A 20,785-nucleotide genomic window follows, 5' to 3' on the forward strand; every position below is an offset into this window, starting at 1 on the left:
AACCTTCCAAAGTTGGGAAATATCAGCGTCCCGAAACCAAGGGCAACAATCGGATCCTCGTTGATTGTCTACGTCCAACACCATACTTTTCTTCGCCTGCATCAGCTAACAGGAATATCTAAAATGCAGAAAGAGAAGCGACAAAAAAGAAAAAAGAGAACGAAAGAGAGAGAGAGCTGGTTTCTTCTCCCCCAGCGGGTCATGGTCTATCGCTAGAACACCGCGGCCTTACAAGTTACGGGCCCTGAGGCTTAAGGTCCACGGGGATATTCGGCCCTGAGCGGTTTAGAATGAGAATTGGCATGGTTATGTTAGTGCGGGCTTTGGAACACCGCACCAGCCAGGTAGTTGTAGTCAAACTGTCTTTTCAAGTCCACCCCCACTCAAGCCCGGACGCATTCATCATGCTCCAGATAATCAAAGCCCTCAAGTCTGAGAACTCGCTATGAACTACACAATATTATAGAGTAACGAGAGTGTACAATGACCCAACTTTCATTAACCAAATACAATTTCATGGTCACATATCCACTTAATCTCAGAACTACCGCAGAACCACAAATCAAGCAGCAATCTGAGCAGAAAGTCCATCCAACTCACGAGCCCAGTTCCTATGTCTCGAGATATGCCAAATAAACTGCTCCGCGAGACCCTTCGAATCAGGTCCCACCGTGCCAACCTTCAACAGCGACACCGCATCCCCATAACCCGTAACAACACCATACGACTCCTTAAGTGGCGAACCACTCTGCGCAACCTCGACCTCAGAAAGCCCAATCTGCCTCTGAATAAATGGCACAGCCTCGTTAGTACCAGCAACAGCCTTGAGATGCGAGAATGCCTCAGCAATCCAATGCTTCGCAACGCCGTTCTTCGACAGCGCCTCGATATGTTTGCCGCCGGGCACGTAGACAGCGTCGAATAGTGTGGATCGCGCCCCGGGGAAGTGATGGTCGGGGATAACCTTCTGTCCGGACTCGGCAGTGACGCCCTGGCGCTGGGAGCCGATTGTGATGACGAATGCGTCGTGCGAGGTGAGTACTTCCTTCATTGTGGTGTACTGGTTGTAGTCGAAGCCGTCGGCGAGGAGGATGGCGATGCGGCGGGTTGAGATGATGGGTTTCTCGGGCATGAAGTCCATTTGGCTCAGGCCTTTGGCCTTATTGCCCTTGTTCTCCTTCAGGGCCTTGGTGGGCGTGTCGCCGCCGACGTTTTTGGCAACGGTCTTGGCTAGGTCTAGGTCGATTGCGGCTAGACGCTCGCTCATGCGCTTATAGACGACGGGGTCGTCGCAGTGGTCCAGTTCGAAGGAGAATGCCTTCGCCACATGCATCTTTTCGATTGGTGAGAGTGAGTTGTAGAATGTCTGCGCTTGGTTGTAGTGTTCCTTGAACTTATCAGACAGCGCGCGCTTCTTGGCACCCTGCGACTTCTCGGGATAGCTGGTGAAGCCGCCTTCCTCTTGTTTCGCGGGGGGGTTTGCATCGAACCGGTTCGGCCAGTAGTTCACCTTACCCTTGGTAATGCGGTGTCTACCCTGCCCATCACGGTTCACCAGACTCATGTACGGACACACGGGTCGGTTGATAGGCAGTTCCTGCCAGTTCGGACCGAGCCGCGAGAGCTGGGTGTCAAAGTATGAGAAGTTGCGGCCTTGCAGCAGTGGATCGTCAGAGAAGTCGATACCAGGCACGATGTGGCTGGTACAGAACGCGACCTGCTCGGTCTGCGGGAAGAACTCGTCGATATTGCGGTTGAGCTCCAATTGACCGATGTAACGAATGGGCACCAGCTCCTCGGGCCAGACCTTGGTGGCGTCGAGGGGGTCAAACTCGAAGTTATCAGCCTTCTCTTCAGGGATAACCTGAATACCGAATTTCCAGCGCGGGAACTGGCCAGCCTCAATGGCTTCCATCAAATCCTTCCGATGGAAATCGGGATCCTGTCCAGCGATCTTCAACGCCTCATCCCAAACTAGCGAATGCACGCCCAGCTCCGGCGTGAAATGGAATTTCACAAAATGCCGCTTTCCAGCCTTGTTAATCAGCGAATAAGTATTGACACCAAACCCTTGCATCATCCGGAACGATCGCGGAATAGCTCGATCAGACATAATCTACCATCATCAGCAACCCAATTCCACTTCCCCAAAGAATAGAAATACTCACCCACTGATTCATATGCGTAACCTCGGAATGCAAATACTGAAAATCCCAAAAATTATTATGCGCCGTCTGCCCCTGCGGCACCTCATTATGCGGCTCGGGCTTGACAGCATGAATCACATCCGGAAACTTAATCGCGTCCTGAATAAAGAAAACCGGAATATTATTCCCCACAATATCCCAGTTTCCTTCGGCCGTGTACATCTTGATGGCGAACCCGCGCACGTCTCGCACTGTATCCGCACTGCCCTTGCTTCCCTGCACAGTCGAGAAGCGCAGAAATAGCGGCGTCTCCCGACTAGTATCTGTCAGGACGCCGGCGGTTGTTACGTCCTCTGCGCTCTCGGTGAGTTTGAATGTGCCGAAGGCGCCTGTGCCGCGGGCGTGCACGACTCGCTCGGGGATGCGTTCGTGGTCGAAGCGCATGATCTATAGATCGTTAGTTCGGAAGGGGATTGCGGCGGCGTGTGTGTGTATACCTTCTCGCGGGCGATTTGGTCTTCTAGCAGTGATGGACCGATTTTCTTTTCGTCCATGACGCGGAGCCATTGGTCTGGGTTGGAGATTTTGACTCCATGGTCGGTTGTCATATGCCGTTGGGTGTGGACGTCGACGATGTCTTTCTGTAGATCGGCGGTCTTGCCGTCTGCAGACTTTGCGTTTGTACTGGATGCCATATTTGATAGACAGTAGATTGATACTAGTTGGGGAAGATCGAAACAGAAAAAAGGAGCTCTCGCCCGCTCGGCTCCAGTCGCTTTATATATAAAATTCAAGCTTCTCAATCTGTCCAACCAAGGAAAAACCCCCAATTGCGTCAATGATGTAATTTCTCTAACACACACACTGTCCCAACCAGCAATCCATGAAATGAAATCCAGATACTACTCAGAACAGCTCGGCGAGCAGGGTGGAAACACCGAAGCTCAGCTTTTGCAAGAATGATCATAGTATGACCTATCCTCCGACCCCCGAACCCGATACCGCGATCCAACAAAAACCTGTAATAAACTCAAGCAGACAAGAAATATTGCGAATCCCGCGCTTTTCATTCGTGGGGCGGTTTCCTGGACTCCACGAGAGCTTGGGAAGGGAGCTTTTGCGTTGTCTGGGTGGTTGATCATAGGTTCCACTACTTAAGAGTTGTGCTTCGGCATTGGAATTGGGAGGTGGACCAGGCCGAGTTCAGTTCCGATGACGTGAAATTATGCCTAGATTCGGTCTTCTTATTCGTGTCTCTGCTGTCTGGATTATCTAGAACTTGTTCTCGGGTTGTGACGTCACCTGATATCAGGGTGGAAATGACGGCCGCTGATTTCCATAAGCAACAATTTGCGAGGTATAATAACTTAGGATATATTCAGTTTGAGGATGTCGCTGAAATGGATTCATGGATTCAATCCATGTTGATTCTAAGAAAAAGCCATGCTATATACACCCATGTCGATCTATGTGCAGCAGGTATCTCTCTATAGCACAGTTGTAGTGAACAACGAAACTGGAAAGTCAAACGGATGGTGGAAAAAAGTTAGTCAAATCTACAGTTTATCTTCACTCCATTGACTCCTGGTCTTTTGCCAAGCCTCGCGCTCCGCCTTGTTCTGGGCAACATCGGTTCCATGTCCCAACCCGCGCTCGACCCACTCCTTGCTGCCCATCTCGGATAGACGGGAAAGAGCACGGGCGAAAGCGAAGCGCTCCTCATCACCGCTGAAGATGGAAGTGTTCTTCAGTGCTTGCACGGACATGCCGAGGTCATCCATGAGGTTGCGCATGGCATCGGAGAGATCGGAGTGGTCGCCAGCTTTGAGGGTGCTCTTGATATCGGATTCGGAGATGAATAGGTTTGTGAGAGGGACTGCGGTTGTGAGGACAAGTTTGGCCTGAGTGGGATGTTAGTCGACTACGCTTACACGACTCATGGTTCCTATAATACGGAAGAAAGTCACTTACTCTGCCTTCATACACAGCATCGATAAAGGTAATGAATCGTCTAGCCAGGTCACGCTGGGTGTGGTTCATGCTCGGCACATCCGTGACAATGAACGCGTCGTAATGCCGGACGAGTTCGAGGTAGTCGGCGGCACCTGTGGCCGCGCCGATAAGCTGGTTGAAGGAGAAATATGCAGCCGTGCCGCTGGCCCTGGGGACATTGATTTCGCGGCCCCAGACGACCTGGGTGGCTGTGTGAGGGGGATCATTGATAGGATCGCCCAGGTACTCGAACCATTTCTCCGCGTGGCGTTGTGCCTCTTCACCCAGCGGGTGGTGATAGACAGCAGCTGGGGGTCGGGGAATTTTGCGATAGTCAGTTGGGGAATTAAGGTTGATAACGCTCAAATCGGTCTTGAGGAGGTTGATGCATGGGATGAAAGATTGGCGCTGAATGCCGTTTTTGTACAGATCGTCGGGGTGACGGTTAGAGGTGGTGACAAGAACGACGCCGTGGGACATGAGAATCTCGAGCAGTCTGGTTGGAAACCGTCAGTTGGAATCCAGATCACCGAAACCATTCCTTGGGCTGGGGATGAAAACATACCGTCGCAGAATCATCGCATCGGCTACATCTGTACACTGGAACTCATCAAAGCAAAGCACGCCCGAGAGCTCGGCGATATCCGCCGCAACCATCGGAAGCGCATCGAAATCGTTTCCATACTTCATCTTCACCACGTGCATGCGCTTATGTACGTCCTGCATAAAGTTGTGGAAGTGAATGCGCGTCTTGTGTGTAATATTCGGCGGCAGTGTATCAAAGAACAAATCCATCAACATGGTCTTTCCGCACCCCACATCGCCATACATATATAGTCCCTTGGGCATGTTATCCGGAACAACAGATGTGGCAGGCTTCTTCGCGCCGCCGAACAAAGACCCGAAGAAGGACGTCTTTTGTTGGTTGAGATCTAGAGTTTCGGGCGAGGGGTGAACGACTTTAGGCGGGGTGTAATCTTTCAACGCTTCGAAGAGGTCCTGTAGACTCTGGATGATACCTATTGACGAATCCCCATGTTAGTTCGGTCTTGTGCATCGCTAGAGCCCGCAACCTACCCCTTTGGTGTTCATCATCTCTCAACCGCCCAGACTGCACACGCAAGTCATATTCCCTCATAGGCCCATCCTGCGGAGCGGCGACGGGGGTTTTCTCGCTGTCCGAAACAGTCGCCAGTCCCCGCTCATTCTGCGGAGATCGCACAGCCAGCTGAGGGATCCGCTTCGAAGACACACATACCAGCGGAGACCGAGTTGGTCGCCGCAGAGTATCGACTGCTCTCCGCTCCGTAGCATAGGATCTATGAGTCGTGCCCCGCAACGTTGTTGGCCGAAGGCCCCGAGGCGCCCGAAGCGCGCTCGGGAAGCACTCTGCGCATAGCTTTGCCGATGGGCGGCTCATTGGCACTGTCTTTTGAAAATAATAATTCGTGGGTGAAACAGCAACGGTAGACTCGAGGTCAGGTTTGACCGTTGTAGAGCGTTGCGATGCGACGGCGTTAACCGAGGTATTGTTCAGGCAAGATTTGTTTTTCTCCGGGGAGCGGCAGCGGGTGGGTGCTCACGAGGCAACGCAAATAGATTGTAAGTGTTGCAACAAGACACAGCGGATGTCTATGTAGCAACTGGAGTCCGCAAAACTCAGGTCACAACTCTAACTGAATCTCGGCACTTATGTTCCGTTCCTGTTAAGAATAGAACACCCGGAACCCATCTCGGACCCGAGTCATGTGACTTGGTAATATGTCGGTGTTTCTATATAGTCTTCTCACAGGAACGGCTTTTGCTCAACAAGTTACATGTAAATTTGATATTTGATAAGAGCTGTGAAATACCATTGTTGTATATCAGTGCAGGCCAAGAGGCCTGCCCGGTATATGCACGAGAACAAGAAAATATGTACAGAAAAGCAGGCAGACCGGGGTATGATCCTGGAGAGGATAAGATGTAGATCTGAGGCGAAAGAGAAGCAGAAAAAAGGCAGACCCATAAGGCGACACCGTAGAAACAGGGAGATCAAGAAGGGGAGCAAAAAGACAAAAAGAGAAACCATGGCGTACATGTCGCATCAGATTCGTAACATCGCGATCTCGTCCTCATGGACAATGTGAAATCGCTCAACTGACGATCAGTTAGAAAGAAAAGAAAAAAATGACCAAAAAAATGGCCACACATTATGACAAAAACTCCAATGCACCCATACTCGTTGCAAACATTAACATGAGGTAGGTAGTAATACCCCATCGACCAAATCAAGGACAAGTCTATCGACCACAACACCAGGAAAATGAGTGCTTTTTATCCGACGCTGACAAAGAGCGTCAGCTTAGTGTTCCGCTGCATGGCGTTCTCCAAATCCTGATCAGTATGGAGATCGATGTAGGAGCCGGTGGATTCGTCGCGGTACTGCACAAGTATTTCATCCTGGATCTTCAATCGGTCACACAGCTTGTCCTTGAGATGCTGCATGCTCACACCGGATGGGATACGGATAGCAATCAAATCATCTTGGAAGAACACCTTCACCTTCATCGCGCTATTGGCTGAGGCGGCAGAGGCTTGGGTGATGGAGCTGGCTTGCCGGTTCATGGGTGGTGGGCCACCGTTGGTGTAGGCCGTCGCTGCGGACGCACGCTGCTGGGATGTGCGATCCGAGGCTGCATTGATCTGTTGCTGGGAAGACTGGCGCGAGACACTTCCTTGGGGATCCATGCCGCCGGAATGTTGAGATGTACCTGAGTATCGGGCGTCTTCGCCGAACGCATTGGGATCGATTTCGAAATCTCCTTCGCGGGGCGCAAAGAGGTCGCGCACAAGTTGACAGCGCGAAATATGCGGGGGCATCGACAGCAGCTTCTTGATGTATTCATCCAAATTCTGACGACGGCCATTGGAAATGGCATCGGTAACATGGGTGACAGGACCCGGCATGAAGGGGAGGATTCGCGAACGGCCACGGTTGCCAGCTTCCTCTTCGAATTGAGTCAGAAGGGCGATTTGGAAATCGTAGAAATCGTGGTAATAACGCGACAGCTCCCAGCAGCGCCCGTCCTCCATCTTCGCTTCGATGATGTACCAATATTTATCGTTATCGAAACAATAGCGGGGAATATACGCGGAGACAGGGATGAGGGTTTGGTAGGCCTGTTGCGACGTGGACACTTGCGACAAGGTTCCCTTGCTAGCGGTACGTTGGTGATCCTGTTCGAGCGCATGGTCAGTCAAATGAAATCGAGAATCGCAAGTCCACAAGTGATGACATACATAGCCATTGCCATTTTGACTCATCCGAGTCTGTTGGCCCATGGACATCTTGTCCATGCCGGACGTGACCGCCGTCACGTTGCCACCGCCCTGGCCAGCGTCAATTTTGCCCAGAGTGATACTGCTGTTCTTATATTCGGCAGTCATTTTCTTCCACTCCTCGACCTTGGGAACGCCGGCGCGCCGCACGGCATCCAACGGGTCGGTGACGGCCTGGCCGCTCTGCATATCACGCAATTCGATAAAAGAAACGGGAATCAGGCCTGGCCCGCCGAGACGCCCGATGGGTTTGGCGACAAACCATTCCGGGTTGGATTGGGCGATGACGATAATGGCCTCGCCCGCCTTCGCATCCAATTCATCGGGTCGCTCCGCTTGAAAATCGTACTGGACAATTCCATAAACCATGGCGCCCTGGCCCTTGAGTGCAGACATCCTGAATGCGCCGTTCTTCGTGTTGGAAGAATTTGATCGGGAAAGACCGCGGTCGGAGAAGCCTGAGTCGTGGTGGTTCTTAGACAAGTCTCCAGAGCCCCCACTATCCCTCTCGTTTTTGCCGATAACCTCAAAAAAGGAGACGGGCACGAGCCCCCTGGCGCTAGGGATCAGCGGATTGCACGCTTCGTACCAATCCAAATCGTCCTCCCTGCTGATAACGTGAAAGAAATCACCCTTGCTGAAGGCCAATTCCTGCGAGGTTCCCTCAGGTTGATAATCGTAGAGGGCTTTAATTACCTGGAATGCGGTCAGCCACTGCCAAGAACGTGTCGGGAGTGGGACACCAGGAGGGGCGAGGGGGTTTAGGGCGAATTCAGTCTGCCAGAAGCACTCACTTTCTTGGGGGGTAAGATGGCGATGGCGGATTTGGGGGTAATGGAGATGTGATGATGTTTGGGATCTTTCTCCCCCTTCAAGGATCGCCTAAAGGCCTGGGAAACCGGGTTAATTTAACTACCAGGTATGTCATGACACGTGGGAGTCTCACCTTCATACTTAGTACGTTGAGGAAGAAGATCAAGAATGGTGAGAGAAAAGAAAGGAGGAGCAGCTCTTTTGAGCCAAATGTCCTCTATACCTTGCCCAGGTAATCCGTATTGCGGTTCCAACCACGCGGCTTAGATGGCGATGGCTAGGGGGGCCCGCTTTTTCAGGTTGGGTTTCTTTCTTCTAGGCTGGTGTCTCCAGGGCTGGTCTCCCTAGGGCTGGCGTTCCAAGGCTGGTATGCTATCTTTGACCCTCCATACATACCTAGATATAGAAGCCCCCTACCTACTGTACGTGCCAACAATGAACCGACTATGTATACCTTGCTACTGTATTGTCATGTGAAAAGTCCGTATTCGTTGTGAACCTTCGAACCCTAGGTGTACATACTTCCATCGACACACCTCCATGTCTCACCTCGCTTGGACACAAGGGTTGTAAAAGGCGAACAACAAAGCCCACACAAGGGGATTCTTGCGCCATTTCCCCTTATCTCCCCAACTTCCATTCTCCTATTCTCTCCCATGCGACAGGCGACCCCAGACTCGAAATATACCAGCTTGTAATACAATGGAGCCCCGTTGGGCAGACAAATGATAATCCACCGGCTAGTGCAACGGGATCACACCCTACATAGGGACTAGCACCAATGGCGACTTTTGGCCTCGGAGCTACTCCCCAGTCCCCAGTCACCAGTCAGGATTCTCAACGAAGGCAGAAGAAGAAAAGGAAAGAAGAAAAGAAGAAAAGAACAATTGCCCCCTCACCTCTCCACCTTGAACCTTGGTTTAGCAACGCCCAATGCGTGGATCGTGACGTTGGCCCTTTCCCAACGCTCCGATCGGCGTTTCCCCCTAGACACTAGATATTCTATTGCCCTGGATGCCCTCGACCACACACAGACCAATGTATGTAATATAGGGCCTAGAATGGGGCCAAATCGGGCGCTTGAAATTTAATTACTGGTTTTTCCCAAATTAAAATTCTGGGGCTGACTGCGAATGCGCGCGGCTGCAATCTGCCGATTCGACGTATGCACCGGAAATTACCTGAGGTGGAACACAATCTAGACCACCCATTCTTTGCTGCCCCAAAGAAAAAAAAAAGTAAACCTGAAGAAAGCCTATTCCATGTCGATCACAGATAACGGATATTGTACGGAGGATTGTACCATGTGAAATGAGAGAGCCGTTAAGCCGTTTGGTCTCGATGAAGGGAACGCTTGGCAAGCCCCCGCACAGATCCCCGTTGAACCTGCTCCTGCGAATGGCTGGAGACACCTCGCTTGGGTGACCCAGCCCTGACTTCGGGTTCCCCACGTGGCGAGTTTCTAAAGATGCGAAGGGCAAATACGCCATCGACAAAAAGAAAAGTACAAGATAGATAAGTAAATTGAATGTAGGTATTTACTGGACACCCTCTCTCCTCTTCATCGAAAAGGCACGCCTGCTGCCCACTGACCCTCCAAAGAACCAACCAACTCCAGAACCAGACGCCGTCGGGGGTATTAGTATCGAATTTCCGGTAGCGAGAATCCTGTGGAGAGAAATCCGGGGGATGAAGCTGGGAAAACGAGAAAAGGCAATGACGCGAAAAGGTAAGCCTCAAAGGTAAAGGCTAAATCAAATGTGGACGTTGGGGGGTGAACGCCTGCCGCTTTTGAGAATACGCCAAAAAAAAGATGCAAAAAGAAAAGACCGGCCTGACCGAGAAATCCAAGGGGGTGTGGACCCCTGGCGGAAGATATATGTGAACTTGGTTAGATTTGGCCTTTAATGTCAACCACACGGTTGGCGTCGGCTTTGGCCTTGTCAAAGAGCAAGCCTGCTTTGGCCGTCAACAGCCTCACAGCCCCACTCTTATCCTCCAGCAGCTCCGCAGAGGAGTGGTCAATAATGAAGCGTGCGGTCTGTTCATCCGACTCGAACCCAAGCTCTTCAGTGATGAACCGGATATTGACATCTGGTTTGTATCTAGGGGGAAAAGTCAGCGAAAACCGTATCGTAGTATAGACCAGAAGGACTCACGCTCTACACATTGTCGCCAGAGCACTCAACCGCTCACGATCGACGAACATGTCCATGAGGTAGGCTCCCATATTCGGCGTATCAAGGTACAACTGGAAGAAACGATGGTAGTTCCCGAGCGCAAGGGCAGATCGAACATCCAGGGCATGCTTCACGGCCAGGTCTTTTTTATCCTCTGCAGTCACGTCGGCTAATGCGTCGTTCATGGCCGTCCAATTCCGCGTGTAAATGAAATAGAGAATACGATAGGCCTTGAATTCTGTCGGATGTCCTCCCAGCTGCTGCGCATACAGCACTCGTAGCTGGGTCTGGCACTGGTTGTACTCACCAAGATCCCCTTTCTCCAAGGCGATGCGCGCATGAATCTCATAGACGACGACGGTGAATTCAGTTCGGATGTGCTGGACCGTTAGGTCTTGACGCAACGATTTGAACTGGTCACAGATGTAACCATAATTGCCCTCATTCTTCCACTTTTTCTTCAATAAATCCAGGGCCTTTTGCAAGACGGGCAAAGGACGGACAGTGTCCGGGTTGGGGGCAGAGGTCAATCGGAAATAGTTCTTCTCCAAAGTTTGGCAGCGACCGATGACAGGGCCTTGATCCGCATCGGGAGTATCCGTCGGCGATCTGGCAGGAGAGGAAGGAGAGGTCGCGTGGCCTCCTGCTCCCTCGAATCGCTTCTTCCTCATTTCCAAATTAGCTTTGGACTTACTAGACTGGTCCAGTGTTATGCGTGGTTTTTTCTCTGTGGTAGGGTGAGTAACTCGGTCTTCAAAACGATTGCGGTTAGCTTGTCTCCACGGAGGGGATCCAGTTTCCGATTGATGGGCATCAGTCGACTTTCTCTTCCGTGTAGCGTCTGCCGGAGAAGATGGCAGACTGGATGCCCAGTTGGAAGAACTGGGGTTTGCCAGGATCTTGTTGCGTTCATTTTGCACCATAGTCTGTGGCAAAGGTAGTCTTTCCCAGTCGATCAACTCCAGCTTATGGTTTTGGGCTGCATCCGTGATAACATGTCTCAGCTTCTCTTGCATCTCAGGAATGCTCACGCTGGGGACCTGGTTTTCGGGAGCAAAGCAGCGTTGCACGTAGGAGCGGACCGGTGGTGGGAACTCCACTCTTGCCCGATTTTCTGTATCCGGCGATGCCGACTGGGTGGACTGGGAGGGAATGGACCCGTTGGTTGGCTTGCTATTGTGGACGAGGCTACGACGGGCTTGAACTGGAGTGTATGCTGGAGCCGCTGTCGGGCTGTTAGCCTCATGACACGAGGCCAACCTGACTCGAGTCGGATCTGTTATCTTACCAACCGGAGGGAACGCACTAGGCATCGGGGCCGAGGCGGTAGAACGCCAAGGTGGTATGCTGGAACTCATCGTAGATGCAAAAATTGGAAAAAACAAAGAAACGGGATGAAAGGAAGTAAAAAGCTACGAAGGGCAAGACTCGAGAAAGGGCTGGAGTGATGAAGGGTCAAGCCTAAACCTCAGCTAGAATGCGTTTCAGATGGGACAAGAGATGATGGACGTTTATTTTCAAGATGGAATGGTCGCAAGCAAGATGAGAATGAGGGTGAAGTCCGCACAGACACTTGGACTCGTGACGGTCAGGTGAAGATACTCGCTTACTCACCGGGCCTTTGTTGTTCCAGTCCGGACATCCCGCCTTATCGTTATCGCAATCGCGTCGGGCAAATGACGATGCGCACCCTCTATATCACTCTCCACATGGGACCCCCTACAACGTAGATGTTGGGAGCTGGTTGAACCTACTAGATGTTCTTCAAAGCGCTGGATCTGACTACTGCGCTCAGACCCTTGCTATTGCCTGACGAGACCCTTCTTTTTGTTCAAGACGCAGTGGGTCTGTATGACGGGTAAGTAGTTCATGATGATGCTCCTGATGCGGGGTGCTAATGGGAAATAAAGGAAATACAAAATCCAGAACTACCAAAATGGCCACGCATACCTCACATCTCACAGAGTGTGCTATGTTGCAGCTGAGGATTCACGAAAATACTCAGTTGCTATTGATCTGAAGGAACTCGATCGAGTAGAGTCTCAGGTGCGACATGCGTACATTTCAATTCAATCATCTTGTTTTGGACCATCGCTAACAAACTTGGAATCCAGGCTGGCTTCCTGAAGTCTTCTCCGAAGGTTACCATCTATCCTAAACCGCAGAAGAAGAAGACCGATAAGTCAAGGAGCGCAACGGCCAGCCCAGCTGTACCCCAGAAACCGACACTTCATCCCACGCAGTCGCATTCTCACCTTCCGCAAACGAGCTTTCCTCAAAGTCCATTATCTCCAAAACCAATCAATGCCACTTGGATCTGCCCTATATGCTCATTCTCCAACCCCGTTCCGTCGAATTTCGACCCTGCAACGGCTAGTGCAGCGACACATCTACCTCCTTGTCTAGCCTGTGGAATCAAGCCTCCATTTACAACAGTTCTAAAGGCAGCAATCAGTGCTGTTACAAACCGGGAACCCTTGCCGAGCTCAGTTGCCTCGTCGGCCATTGCACAGGGTATCGGCCAACCGAATGCCAATGCGCCTCCAGCTCCTCTTAGCTTAGGGAAAACCGTCTCTTGTCCCCGATGTACCTTTGTGAACCATCCATCGCTCGTCGAATGTGAGATATGCGGAGCGCCCTTATCTGCTAATTCGCTCAACACAAACCGAGTGGACTCACCTGCGCCTTTATTTGAGCAATCACATATCACAAACACGGAGGTCAGCGAGTGTATCAAGTTTTCCTTTCGTGCGGGTGGAGATAAGACGTTCCACGAAAGACTCAAGGGGGCTTTAGTTCAAAGAAAATGGCTTTTGCAAAATGCCCCTCCAGTGCCTCCGCCGTCCAAAGCGAGTATCTCACCGGGCTCGTCTTCTGCTGCGGGTATCATTGAAAGCCCTTTACCCTCAGCACCACGACCATCAGGTGTTGGCATTGCAGGATTAGAGCGCCGAGGATTAGAAGCACGGAGGAAAAATGAATTTGTCATAGGGAACGCCTTTGAAGACCTAGAGGCTTTGATGGCCTCTGCCAAGCAAATCGTTGCTCTGGCTGAAACCTTGGCGCACGAGTCGGGGATGACCACCAAGGAAGGCTCTTCAGATACCAGCGCGGTGCTATCCGAGTCCGCCGCGGCATTGGGGATGGTGACGACCAAAGATATGCTGACTTCTGGATCTGAAAGCCTCTATCTATCAGAACTCGCCCGCGACCTGGCCGAATACCTCACAGATGACAGGAAAGGCATCTTACAGCGAGAAGGTGGGATTATAAGTCTCATCGATCTCTGGGCGCTCTTCAACCGCTCCCGTAATGGAGTAGAGCTGGCCAGCCCGTCGGATTTCCAAAAAGCAGCGGAGCTGTGGGAAAAGCTCAAATTGCCAGTGCGGCTACGACGATTCAAGAGCGGGCTTCTTGTGGTACAACGATACGACTGGAGTGATGAGAAGACAATCGGTAAGCTCCAAGCCTGGATGGAAGAGCTCCGACAAGTTCCTCCTGATGATCCTGTTCCATGGGACTGGTCTGTTTTCGGTCGGGCTGTCACTGCACAGGAAGCTGCGCATCGGTTCAAGTGGAGCGTCGGGGTGGCTGCCGAAGAGCTGGAAATGGCCGAAGATCGGGGGATTCTTTGCCGAGAAGAAGGGATTGAAGGCCTACGCTTCTGGCGCAATTATATCTCACCCGCCGAGTATGATGATCTCTCTCGCCTTGTCATCTGAGGTAAGGCGATACTATATGAATGTACAGACAAAGTTACCTGCAATCTCCATGAACACGAGAGGCAGTGGCTTTGCACCTATGAAGCATAATAGAACGATGCATAGAAAATATCTCGAGCCACAGAGCTATAAATTTACAACTCTTTTATGTCAATTTCTAAAACTAAAACACATCATTCGCTCCCCTCTTCCTCTCTACGCTTTACTTCCAATGACGATATCTACGCGTGTTGAATAAACGGCGCGGGTGACCCCACTGATCCTCCCGAGCCGAACGGATCCACTCCCAAGAGCTTCTTAGACTTCACATGAACAGCTGATAGGCCTTGCTCATTACCGCGTTAGCCATTGCTTACAACCGTACCACTTGAGTCGGGTCATAAGAAGTGTAAATGCCTCGAATTTAAGGCTTGTGATTCATTTGGTATCCTTAGGGTTAGCTTCAACCACATGTCTTGGTACAGAGTATCTCAACTCTATCGATAGTTCTCTTTTTATACCCAAGCAAAGATGAAAAAAGAAATAGTTAAAGCCAGAGCTGTTGGGATTAGAGAGTTCTCATTTAGGTTATAGGGAGCCCTAGCAAGCTCAGACTCCAAGAGCCTAGTGGATGTCCTGGAGTGTTCCCCAGGGCTATTGGGATGGACGGCTACCGATTCCGGACTCTCCATGTATATCAGATCAGTGAGAACTCCAGTTAGCTAGTTGGGTCAGTTAGGAAGAGAAAAATCAAACAAGGAAAACAAGCTAAAAAAAAAAAAGTGTCGGGGAATCGCACCCCTGACTGGGATGCTCCTTATGGCCGCGTCTCACAGGCAATCGTCGCATTTAAAGCCATTCGGTTTATGGTCTTCATTGCATAGACATTCGTCCGGACCTAAACACACTAGGCTAACTTCCCAGGATTACTGATTTCAATCTGGATTCTTATATTTAACCTACCCTTCACCATGACAGCTCATCCTACACTGCATTACTCAATCCGTCCACAGACCTTGTCCTATCAACTTGGAGTTGAAATCTCATTAACTACTCGTTCTCCTATACTTAACCCTTCCTTGAACATACTTCAACCGATCTCACTCACCGCGCGTACACTCTACGTCTTTGTGTGTGTCTTGTTCAATGATTCTCACTTCTTCGGCCTTTCCCATCCAAGGCAGTGCTATACCCTATGTGCATGGTCACCAGGCTATTCTCCTCTGTGAGATCTATGCTTTGCTTTGGACCTTGTAAGTCGTACTGAATCACTAGACAGCTAATGTGGCGAGATCAAGGATCTATGAGTCATGCCGTCCGCATATCTGAGGGATTAATTTCGGGTTTACAGTTGTGACCTACAGTGAGGCATTGGTAGGACACAATAGATACATCAATAGGTTGAATCATGTTCTAGGATTAACGTTGCCCAATTGTTTCGAGAACATGGTGACAAACTCGTATCCAAGGGAAGTCGCTGGTGAATTATAATATGAAATCAAATTACAAAGAAAGAAATGGAAGAAAGACTAAATAGATCTGTATAGGTTCCACAGAGGACTGGTGTTATACAAAGACAGAAAACGCCACTCCAAACCGCTGTATAAGACAAATTCCGAAGAACAAAGAAGGGTGGGAACAGACTGGCCGAGGCAAATCAATGCGCTGAGCCAATCAGAGTGAATAAAATCCAACAAAAAGTCTATGGTTGAGTTCCATACTCTCATACAGTGGACAAAGCACTTGTCCGGTTTGCCGACGGACGGGTAGATGCAGGGTCTTGGGCCTTAGACTTCTCGTCTTCAAGCTCTTCCTCATCATCATAGTACAAGAATTCATCCTCATCTTCGTCAGGATGTCCGAAGATGTTCCTCCAAACTCCATCCCAAAGACCCTTCTTGGTAACGAGGCCGCCAACCAGAAGGATAGGCAGCTGCCAGATACTGGCCCAGAAGAGGCCACGTGCGGTGCCGTTTGCACCCTGGTGCTGCCAGAATCGATACGCCTCCCGCACCAGCCAGCCGTTGGCGACAGTGCTGCCAACGAGGAAACCGCTTCCAACAACATCCACCCACCACAGTCCAATGGAGATGGGGAACATCAGGATAGAGTACCGCAGAGCAACCCGAGCACTGCGAGCGGGGTTAACCCAGCACAACATTCTGTAGCCGGCCGCTTTGTACTCGTCGCGAATGAGGTGGGATAGAGCGTTGAAGTGCGGGAACTGCCAGGCGAACAAGATTCCACCTAGCAACCAACCGCCAATGCTATTCTCACTGAACAGCATATCGCGCCAAGTGTCGTGACCAATTGTCGCGGTCTGGCCTGCTGCAGCGATCCAGCCCATCAGGGGTGGGATTCCGCCGACCACCGCCCCAACCCAGGTGTTAATGACGGAGATCCGCTTCAGGGGTGTGTATACAAAAGCATATAGGAAAATGTTCGTCGCAGAGAGGGCGGTCGTCGTCGGGTTGGTTCCAATATAAAGGAGCGAGAGGCCCGTAACCGCAGTACCAATCGCGAACAGCAGAGCTCCCCGAGGCGAGACAAGACCGCGGACCAGAGGGCGATTGCGAGTTCGCGACATCAGCGCGTCGAATTTCGGTTCGAACATCATGTTCAGTGTATTGGCGCTGCAGCAGGACAGGAATGTGCCCGCCGTCAGGTATATAAAGGTGAGGGTCGAGGTCGAAAGAGTGGGGAGTGGGGTCATGGCCGGGTCGAGGGTGAGCAAGGACGAGATTGGGTACATTCCGTATGCAGATGTAGTGGTGAGGACAATCAGGAAGGACAGTCGAGGTTTTGTCAGGGCGAGATACGCGGCCAATTTACGGCGAATGGAGGTGGTGGGGAGGGCGGAGGAGAAGTTCGACAATTGCGCGGAGGCGTCCAGCGGGAGGCTGCCATCTGGTTCTCCGGTTGCATTGCTTTCCTGCTTCAAGCGTTTCCGCCGCCGATGTGGTAATTCCTCTGGGATCGCTTCTGTCGTAACTGCCGCGGAGGGAGGTGCTGTAGACGAATTGAGCTCACCCGCGGCGGGATCACTAGGGGACGATGGAGCTTTGGAATTGCTTTTCGCCCCGGAGGGTGCAAGTGAAGACAATAAGCCACCCTTCCTGTTTGATCCGTCGTATAATCGATTGGCCGAGAAGTATGACTTGTGAAATACCGAAGGGGACTGGTTATCCGCAATACCGGTCCTCCGTTTTGAGGCCGATAGGAACCCCCGAATGGTGTCGGGGCGCACAGGACGAGACCCAATGAGGCATTGTGAGCATACAAGCGCCTCTCGAGGCCTCCGTAGGAGTGATGGCCGCAGAGGGATCATGGCGGGTCGGTCATGCAGAAAGAAGAAAAGTGAACGAGAGAAGTTGAATTTCCCCGGTGGCGCACGGGCCACATCCGTTCCTTCTGGTGGAATGTCAACAATTGTTCTCTGGGCATTGCCTGATCCATCTCTGTTCCTTTTTTTTTTCTGCAGACCAATCCGCTATTCGCCATGGATACTCTTCAGAAGTCAGTGATTACACCTCTCCAGCCCTACCTGGCGCCTATTGTCTCCGCCATCCCGGAGCCAGTGCACGATGCCGTCGTGTCCTTGATCGGAAAGTCCTGCCACAGCGCATTATTGCTCGATCTCGATGTCACTAAGGACCCTGCCTGCACATCGCTGGCCATCTCGAAGGCCCTCGGCATTGCCATCGTTGGTGCCAGCGCCGTTGTCAAAATCCCCCAGATCCTGAAGCTGATCAACTCCCGCTCGTCGGCCGGTGTCTCTTTTGTGTCCTACGCACTTGAAACTGCCAGTCTGCTCATCACCCTCTCGTACAGCGTGCGCAACCAGTTCCCCTTCAGCACCTACGGTGAGACTGCTCTCATCGCTGTCCAGGATATCGCTGTTGGTGTTCTGGTCCTGAACTATGCCGGCCGCTCCGCCGCAGCCGCGGCTTTCGTTGCCGTTGTAGCTGCCAGCGTTTATGCGCTGCTGTTCGACCAGACTCTTATCGATGCGCAGGCCATGTCTTACCTGCAGGCTGGTGCTGGTGCATTGGGTGTTGCTAGCAAGGCACCTCAAATCTATACCATCTGGCGTGAAGGAGGAACCGGACAGCTCAGCGCATTCGCGGTATGTTGACGTCGATCGTTTACACACATAAATCTAATTACTAATAATCCTCTTCCAATAGGTCTTCAATTATCTTGCCGGGTCGCTGTCCCGAATCTTCACCACCCTCCAGGAAGTCGATGACAAGCTTATCCTCTACGGATTCATCGCTGGCTTCTCCCTCAACGTTATCCTGGCAACACAGATGCTCTGGTACTGGAACACTCCTGCACCCAAGCAGAAGGCTGCTGCCCCTCGAGCCAAGGCAGTCGAGGTGCCATCAGCCCAGGCCACGGGAGCCTCTCCCCGGCCTGGCGTGAAGTCACCCACAACCCGCCGCCGAGGCTAGATAGCTTGATAGCTGCCGAATTGTTGCTTCTTTTTCTTTCCAATTCGGTTACAATGATAATAATGCCACCCTTTTTTTAGAACGACGCAATTGCAGACACGAGCCACGAGAACTTGTATTCATCCCAGACCGTAGACGAAGTAGAACCCTAACCACCAATCCCAATCCCCACAGACCCCAAGCACCACGCACCATAACTACGGCATGCGCCCAGTAGTCATATGCCTCAAAATAAGATCCAACGGCACAAACGGCTGCACCGGATGCTGAACATGAGGCGCAATATCAAACTCCAATCCCGCAGACCCAGGTCTCCGATGAACACCCACAACATCCATCTCCTCCCCATCCCCATCCTCCCCATCACTCTCCTCCTCCGACCCATCATCATCCTCCAACTGCCTCTTCAACCCCGTAACAACATTCTCAATCCCAGCCTCGCGCTCCTCAAGCGTATAATTCCCACCCCAGTTCCGCCGCCGCGCCTCCTGGTTCGCTTCCAGCGGCGCCCACTCCCACAGCTGCGCCAGCTGCGCTTCGCTCAGCGGCTTGTACGCGTCATCGGCGCGGTAGGTAGGTGCGGCGGCGGATTCCGTGCCTGCCGTGCGGCCGCGCGCGACCCAGTCCTCGACGCGGGGGTCGAGTTTTGTGCGGAGGAGTTGTTCGAGCGTGCTTGCTTGTGTGCGACCTGGGTATTCGGGGCCTGGGTAGGCGACTAGGGTGGAGAGGAGGTCGCGTTGGTCGGAGAGTTGTTCGGAGACGCTGATGAGGTTGTTGGAGATGATGCTTGCTTGGGATTGGAGGGAGGTCCTGGTTTGATTGGTTAGTACTTTTACGGTTTAATTGCTTTACGTCTGGTTCTTTCGGGGGATTGACTAGAGGGGACTGAGGGGGTAGCTCGTACCACGGGGGAAGAGGGTCGCTTTGGTTTAGGCTTGCAATGAGTGAGCCCAGGGAGCGGGTCAGCTGGACGAGACGCTGCCTTGATTGCTCGAGGACTTTGATTTGGTCTTGATTGAGGTTCGACATGTTGGCCAATGAGGATTGTTAGGTCGAAGAGCTGGTCTGGGTGTGGATTGCGCGGTTTGAGGGCGGATAAGATAAAAGGCTGTCACTGGATCTGGTTGTTTACGTTAACTACAATATACAAGAACACTGCCGGCGCGCGCTACTGTGCGCTGGTGTTTAATGTCAAACTGATCAAATTCAATTACAATACGTACAAGAGCTAAACCCTCTAGTTCGCCATATTATTAATTATAGCACTCTCTCCCTCCGAGATAACACATTACTTCTTCCGCTTAGTAGCCTACTTCCCCTCCTTGCTTTGCCTAGCGGAGGTTTATGAGTAGCTATCGCGGAAGAATCCAAGTCCGAGTCACTCGAATCCGAAGAGGAACTACTACGGAGTATTATTATGAGATATAGAATCGGGGCCCTTACTTTTTGTTACCGGCGTACTAGCGGGATCATTGATTGGACCCCTATTATACTGAATACCACGTCAGTTGACATATCTGTGTATTTATTCTATTCTATTTTGACCTTATTTCAAAGCCCATAAAATCCACCATACCTCGACTCTGTAGAAGACAAAATGAACCACCCATCTCCCCACCAAGCACCAAGGCAAGAAACGCCCAAAGTCCCAAAACCAACACATAAAACCCAAAGCACAACATAGTCCCCAAATCCAAAAATAACTGACGGATCGACCCCTCTCTCCGCAATTGGACTCGTGGGCTCTTGGCAGTGCGTGCTGAAACGCTTGTAGACCGATCAGCTGGCCAATCTGCGGCCCTCCCCTCACAGAGAAAACATCGCCGAGAGATTTAGATAGCTGATCACCTCGTATTCTCTGGCATTTGGGGCTTGGGAAGGTTTCGCTTGGCCCGTTCAAGGCGTGGCTCGGCGGCTTGTTGATGCTATTTTCGGGGTTTTGTGCGCTGTGTGCGTTGTATGTTTATACATAGGTTGGTAGAGGGGGTTGGTGCGGATTGATACATAAAGGGGGGTTTTTTCTTGCCGTCTGGAGACGGAGGAGGGTTGGATGTTGCTGTTGGTAGCAGTTCTGCCTTTCGCTCTACTTTTCAAAGCACTAGATCTAGTGTGGGTTTACGAGGACTTGGTTGACTATCACCTTGGTTCATTGGACCAGTGACTATACTATACTCCAG

General features: G+C 51.5%; 8 protein-coding genes across 8 annotated transcripts; 2 read left to right on the forward strand and 6 right to left on the reverse strand.

Annotated features, from left to right (window-relative positions):
* Window positions 1-562: 562 nt before the first annotated feature.
* Window positions 563-2,842, reverse strand: catA (catalase catA; the record flags this gene model as incomplete). Its single annotated transcript, XM_057174492.1, has 3 exons — window positions 563-2,116; window positions 2,169-2,594; window positions 2,645-2,842. The coding sequence occupies 3 exons, from the start codon at window positions 2,840-2,842 to the stop codon at window positions 563-565; spliced, it is 2,178 nt and encodes a 725-aa protein (XP_057034643.1).
* An 861-nt stretch (window positions 2,843-3,703) lies between these two features.
* On the reverse strand, window positions 3,704-5,559 carry N7457_003448 (AFG1/ZapE family ATPase; the record flags this gene model as incomplete). Its single annotated transcript, XM_057174493.1, has 4 exons — window positions 3,704-4,048; window positions 4,119-4,635; window positions 4,705-5,158; window positions 5,217-5,559. 4 exons carry the CDS (start codon window positions 5,557-5,559, stop codon window positions 3,704-3,706), a joined length of 1,659 nt encoding a protein of 552 aa, XP_057034644.1.
* An 896-nt stretch (window positions 5,560-6,455) lies between these two features.
* On the reverse strand, window positions 6,456-8,412 carry N7457_003449 (phosphatidylinositol-3-phosphate-binding protein BEM1; the record flags this gene model as incomplete). Its single annotated transcript, XM_057174494.1, has 4 exons — window positions 6,456-7,358; window positions 7,422-8,156; window positions 8,255-8,350; window positions 8,407-8,412. 4 exons carry the CDS (start codon window positions 8,410-8,412, stop codon window positions 6,456-6,458), a joined length of 1,740 nt encoding a protein of 579 aa, XP_057034645.1.
* A 1,752-nt stretch (window positions 8,413-10,164) lies between these two features.
* On the reverse strand, window positions 10,165-11,766 carry N7457_003450 (uncharacterized protein; the record flags this gene model as incomplete). The annotated part of the gene is made up of 3 exons (XM_057174495.1): window positions 10,165-10,378; window positions 10,433-11,678; window positions 11,742-11,766. 3 exons carry the CDS (start codon window positions 11,764-11,766, stop codon window positions 10,165-10,167), a joined length of 1,485 nt encoding a protein of 494 aa, XP_057034646.1.
* Window positions 11,767-12,210: 444 nt separating this feature from the next.
* N7457_003451 (ESCRT-II subunit protein VPS36) lies at window positions 12,211-14,175 on the forward strand (the record flags this gene model as incomplete). Its single annotated transcript, XM_057174496.1, has 3 exons — window positions 12,211-12,311; window positions 12,364-12,499; window positions 12,568-14,175. 3 exons carry the CDS (start codon window positions 12,211-12,213, stop codon window positions 14,173-14,175), a joined length of 1,845 nt encoding a protein of 614 aa, XP_057034647.1.
* A 1,702-nt stretch (window positions 14,176-15,877) lies between these two features.
* cox10 (protoheme IX farnesyltransferase) lies at window positions 15,878-17,482 on the reverse strand (the record flags this gene model as incomplete). The annotated part of the gene is made up of 1 exon (XM_057174497.1): window positions 15,878-17,482. One exon carries the CDS (start codon window positions 17,480-17,482, stop codon window positions 15,878-15,880), a length of 1,605 nt encoding a protein of 534 aa, XP_057034648.1.
* A 171-nt stretch (window positions 17,483-17,653) lies between these two features.
* On the forward strand, window positions 17,654-18,608 carry N7457_003453 (putative monosaccharide-P-dolichol utilization protein; the record flags this gene model as incomplete). Its single annotated transcript, XM_057174498.1, has 2 exons — window positions 17,654-18,280; window positions 18,342-18,608. 2 exons carry the CDS (start codon window positions 17,654-17,656, stop codon window positions 18,606-18,608), a joined length of 894 nt encoding a protein of 297 aa, XP_057034649.1.
* Window positions 18,609-18,805: 197 nt separating this feature from the next.
* med8 (RNA polymerase II mediator complex subunit MED8) lies at window positions 18,806-19,637 on the reverse strand (the record flags this gene model as incomplete). The annotated part of the gene is made up of 2 exons (XM_057174499.1): window positions 18,806-19,418; window positions 19,513-19,637. 2 exons carry the CDS (start codon window positions 19,635-19,637, stop codon window positions 18,806-18,808), a joined length of 738 nt encoding a protein of 245 aa, XP_057034650.1.
* Window positions 19,638-20,785: the final 1,148 nt, after the last annotated feature.

The sequence above is a fragment of the Penicillium paradoxum genome, assembly GCF_028828445.1.
Source record: "Penicillium paradoxum strain IBT 22861 chromosome Unknown utg000003l_segment0_segment0, whole genome shotgun sequence".
Lineage (NCBI taxonomy): Eukaryota > Fungi > Ascomycota > Eurotiomycetes > Eurotiales > Aspergillaceae > Penicillium > Penicillium paradoxum.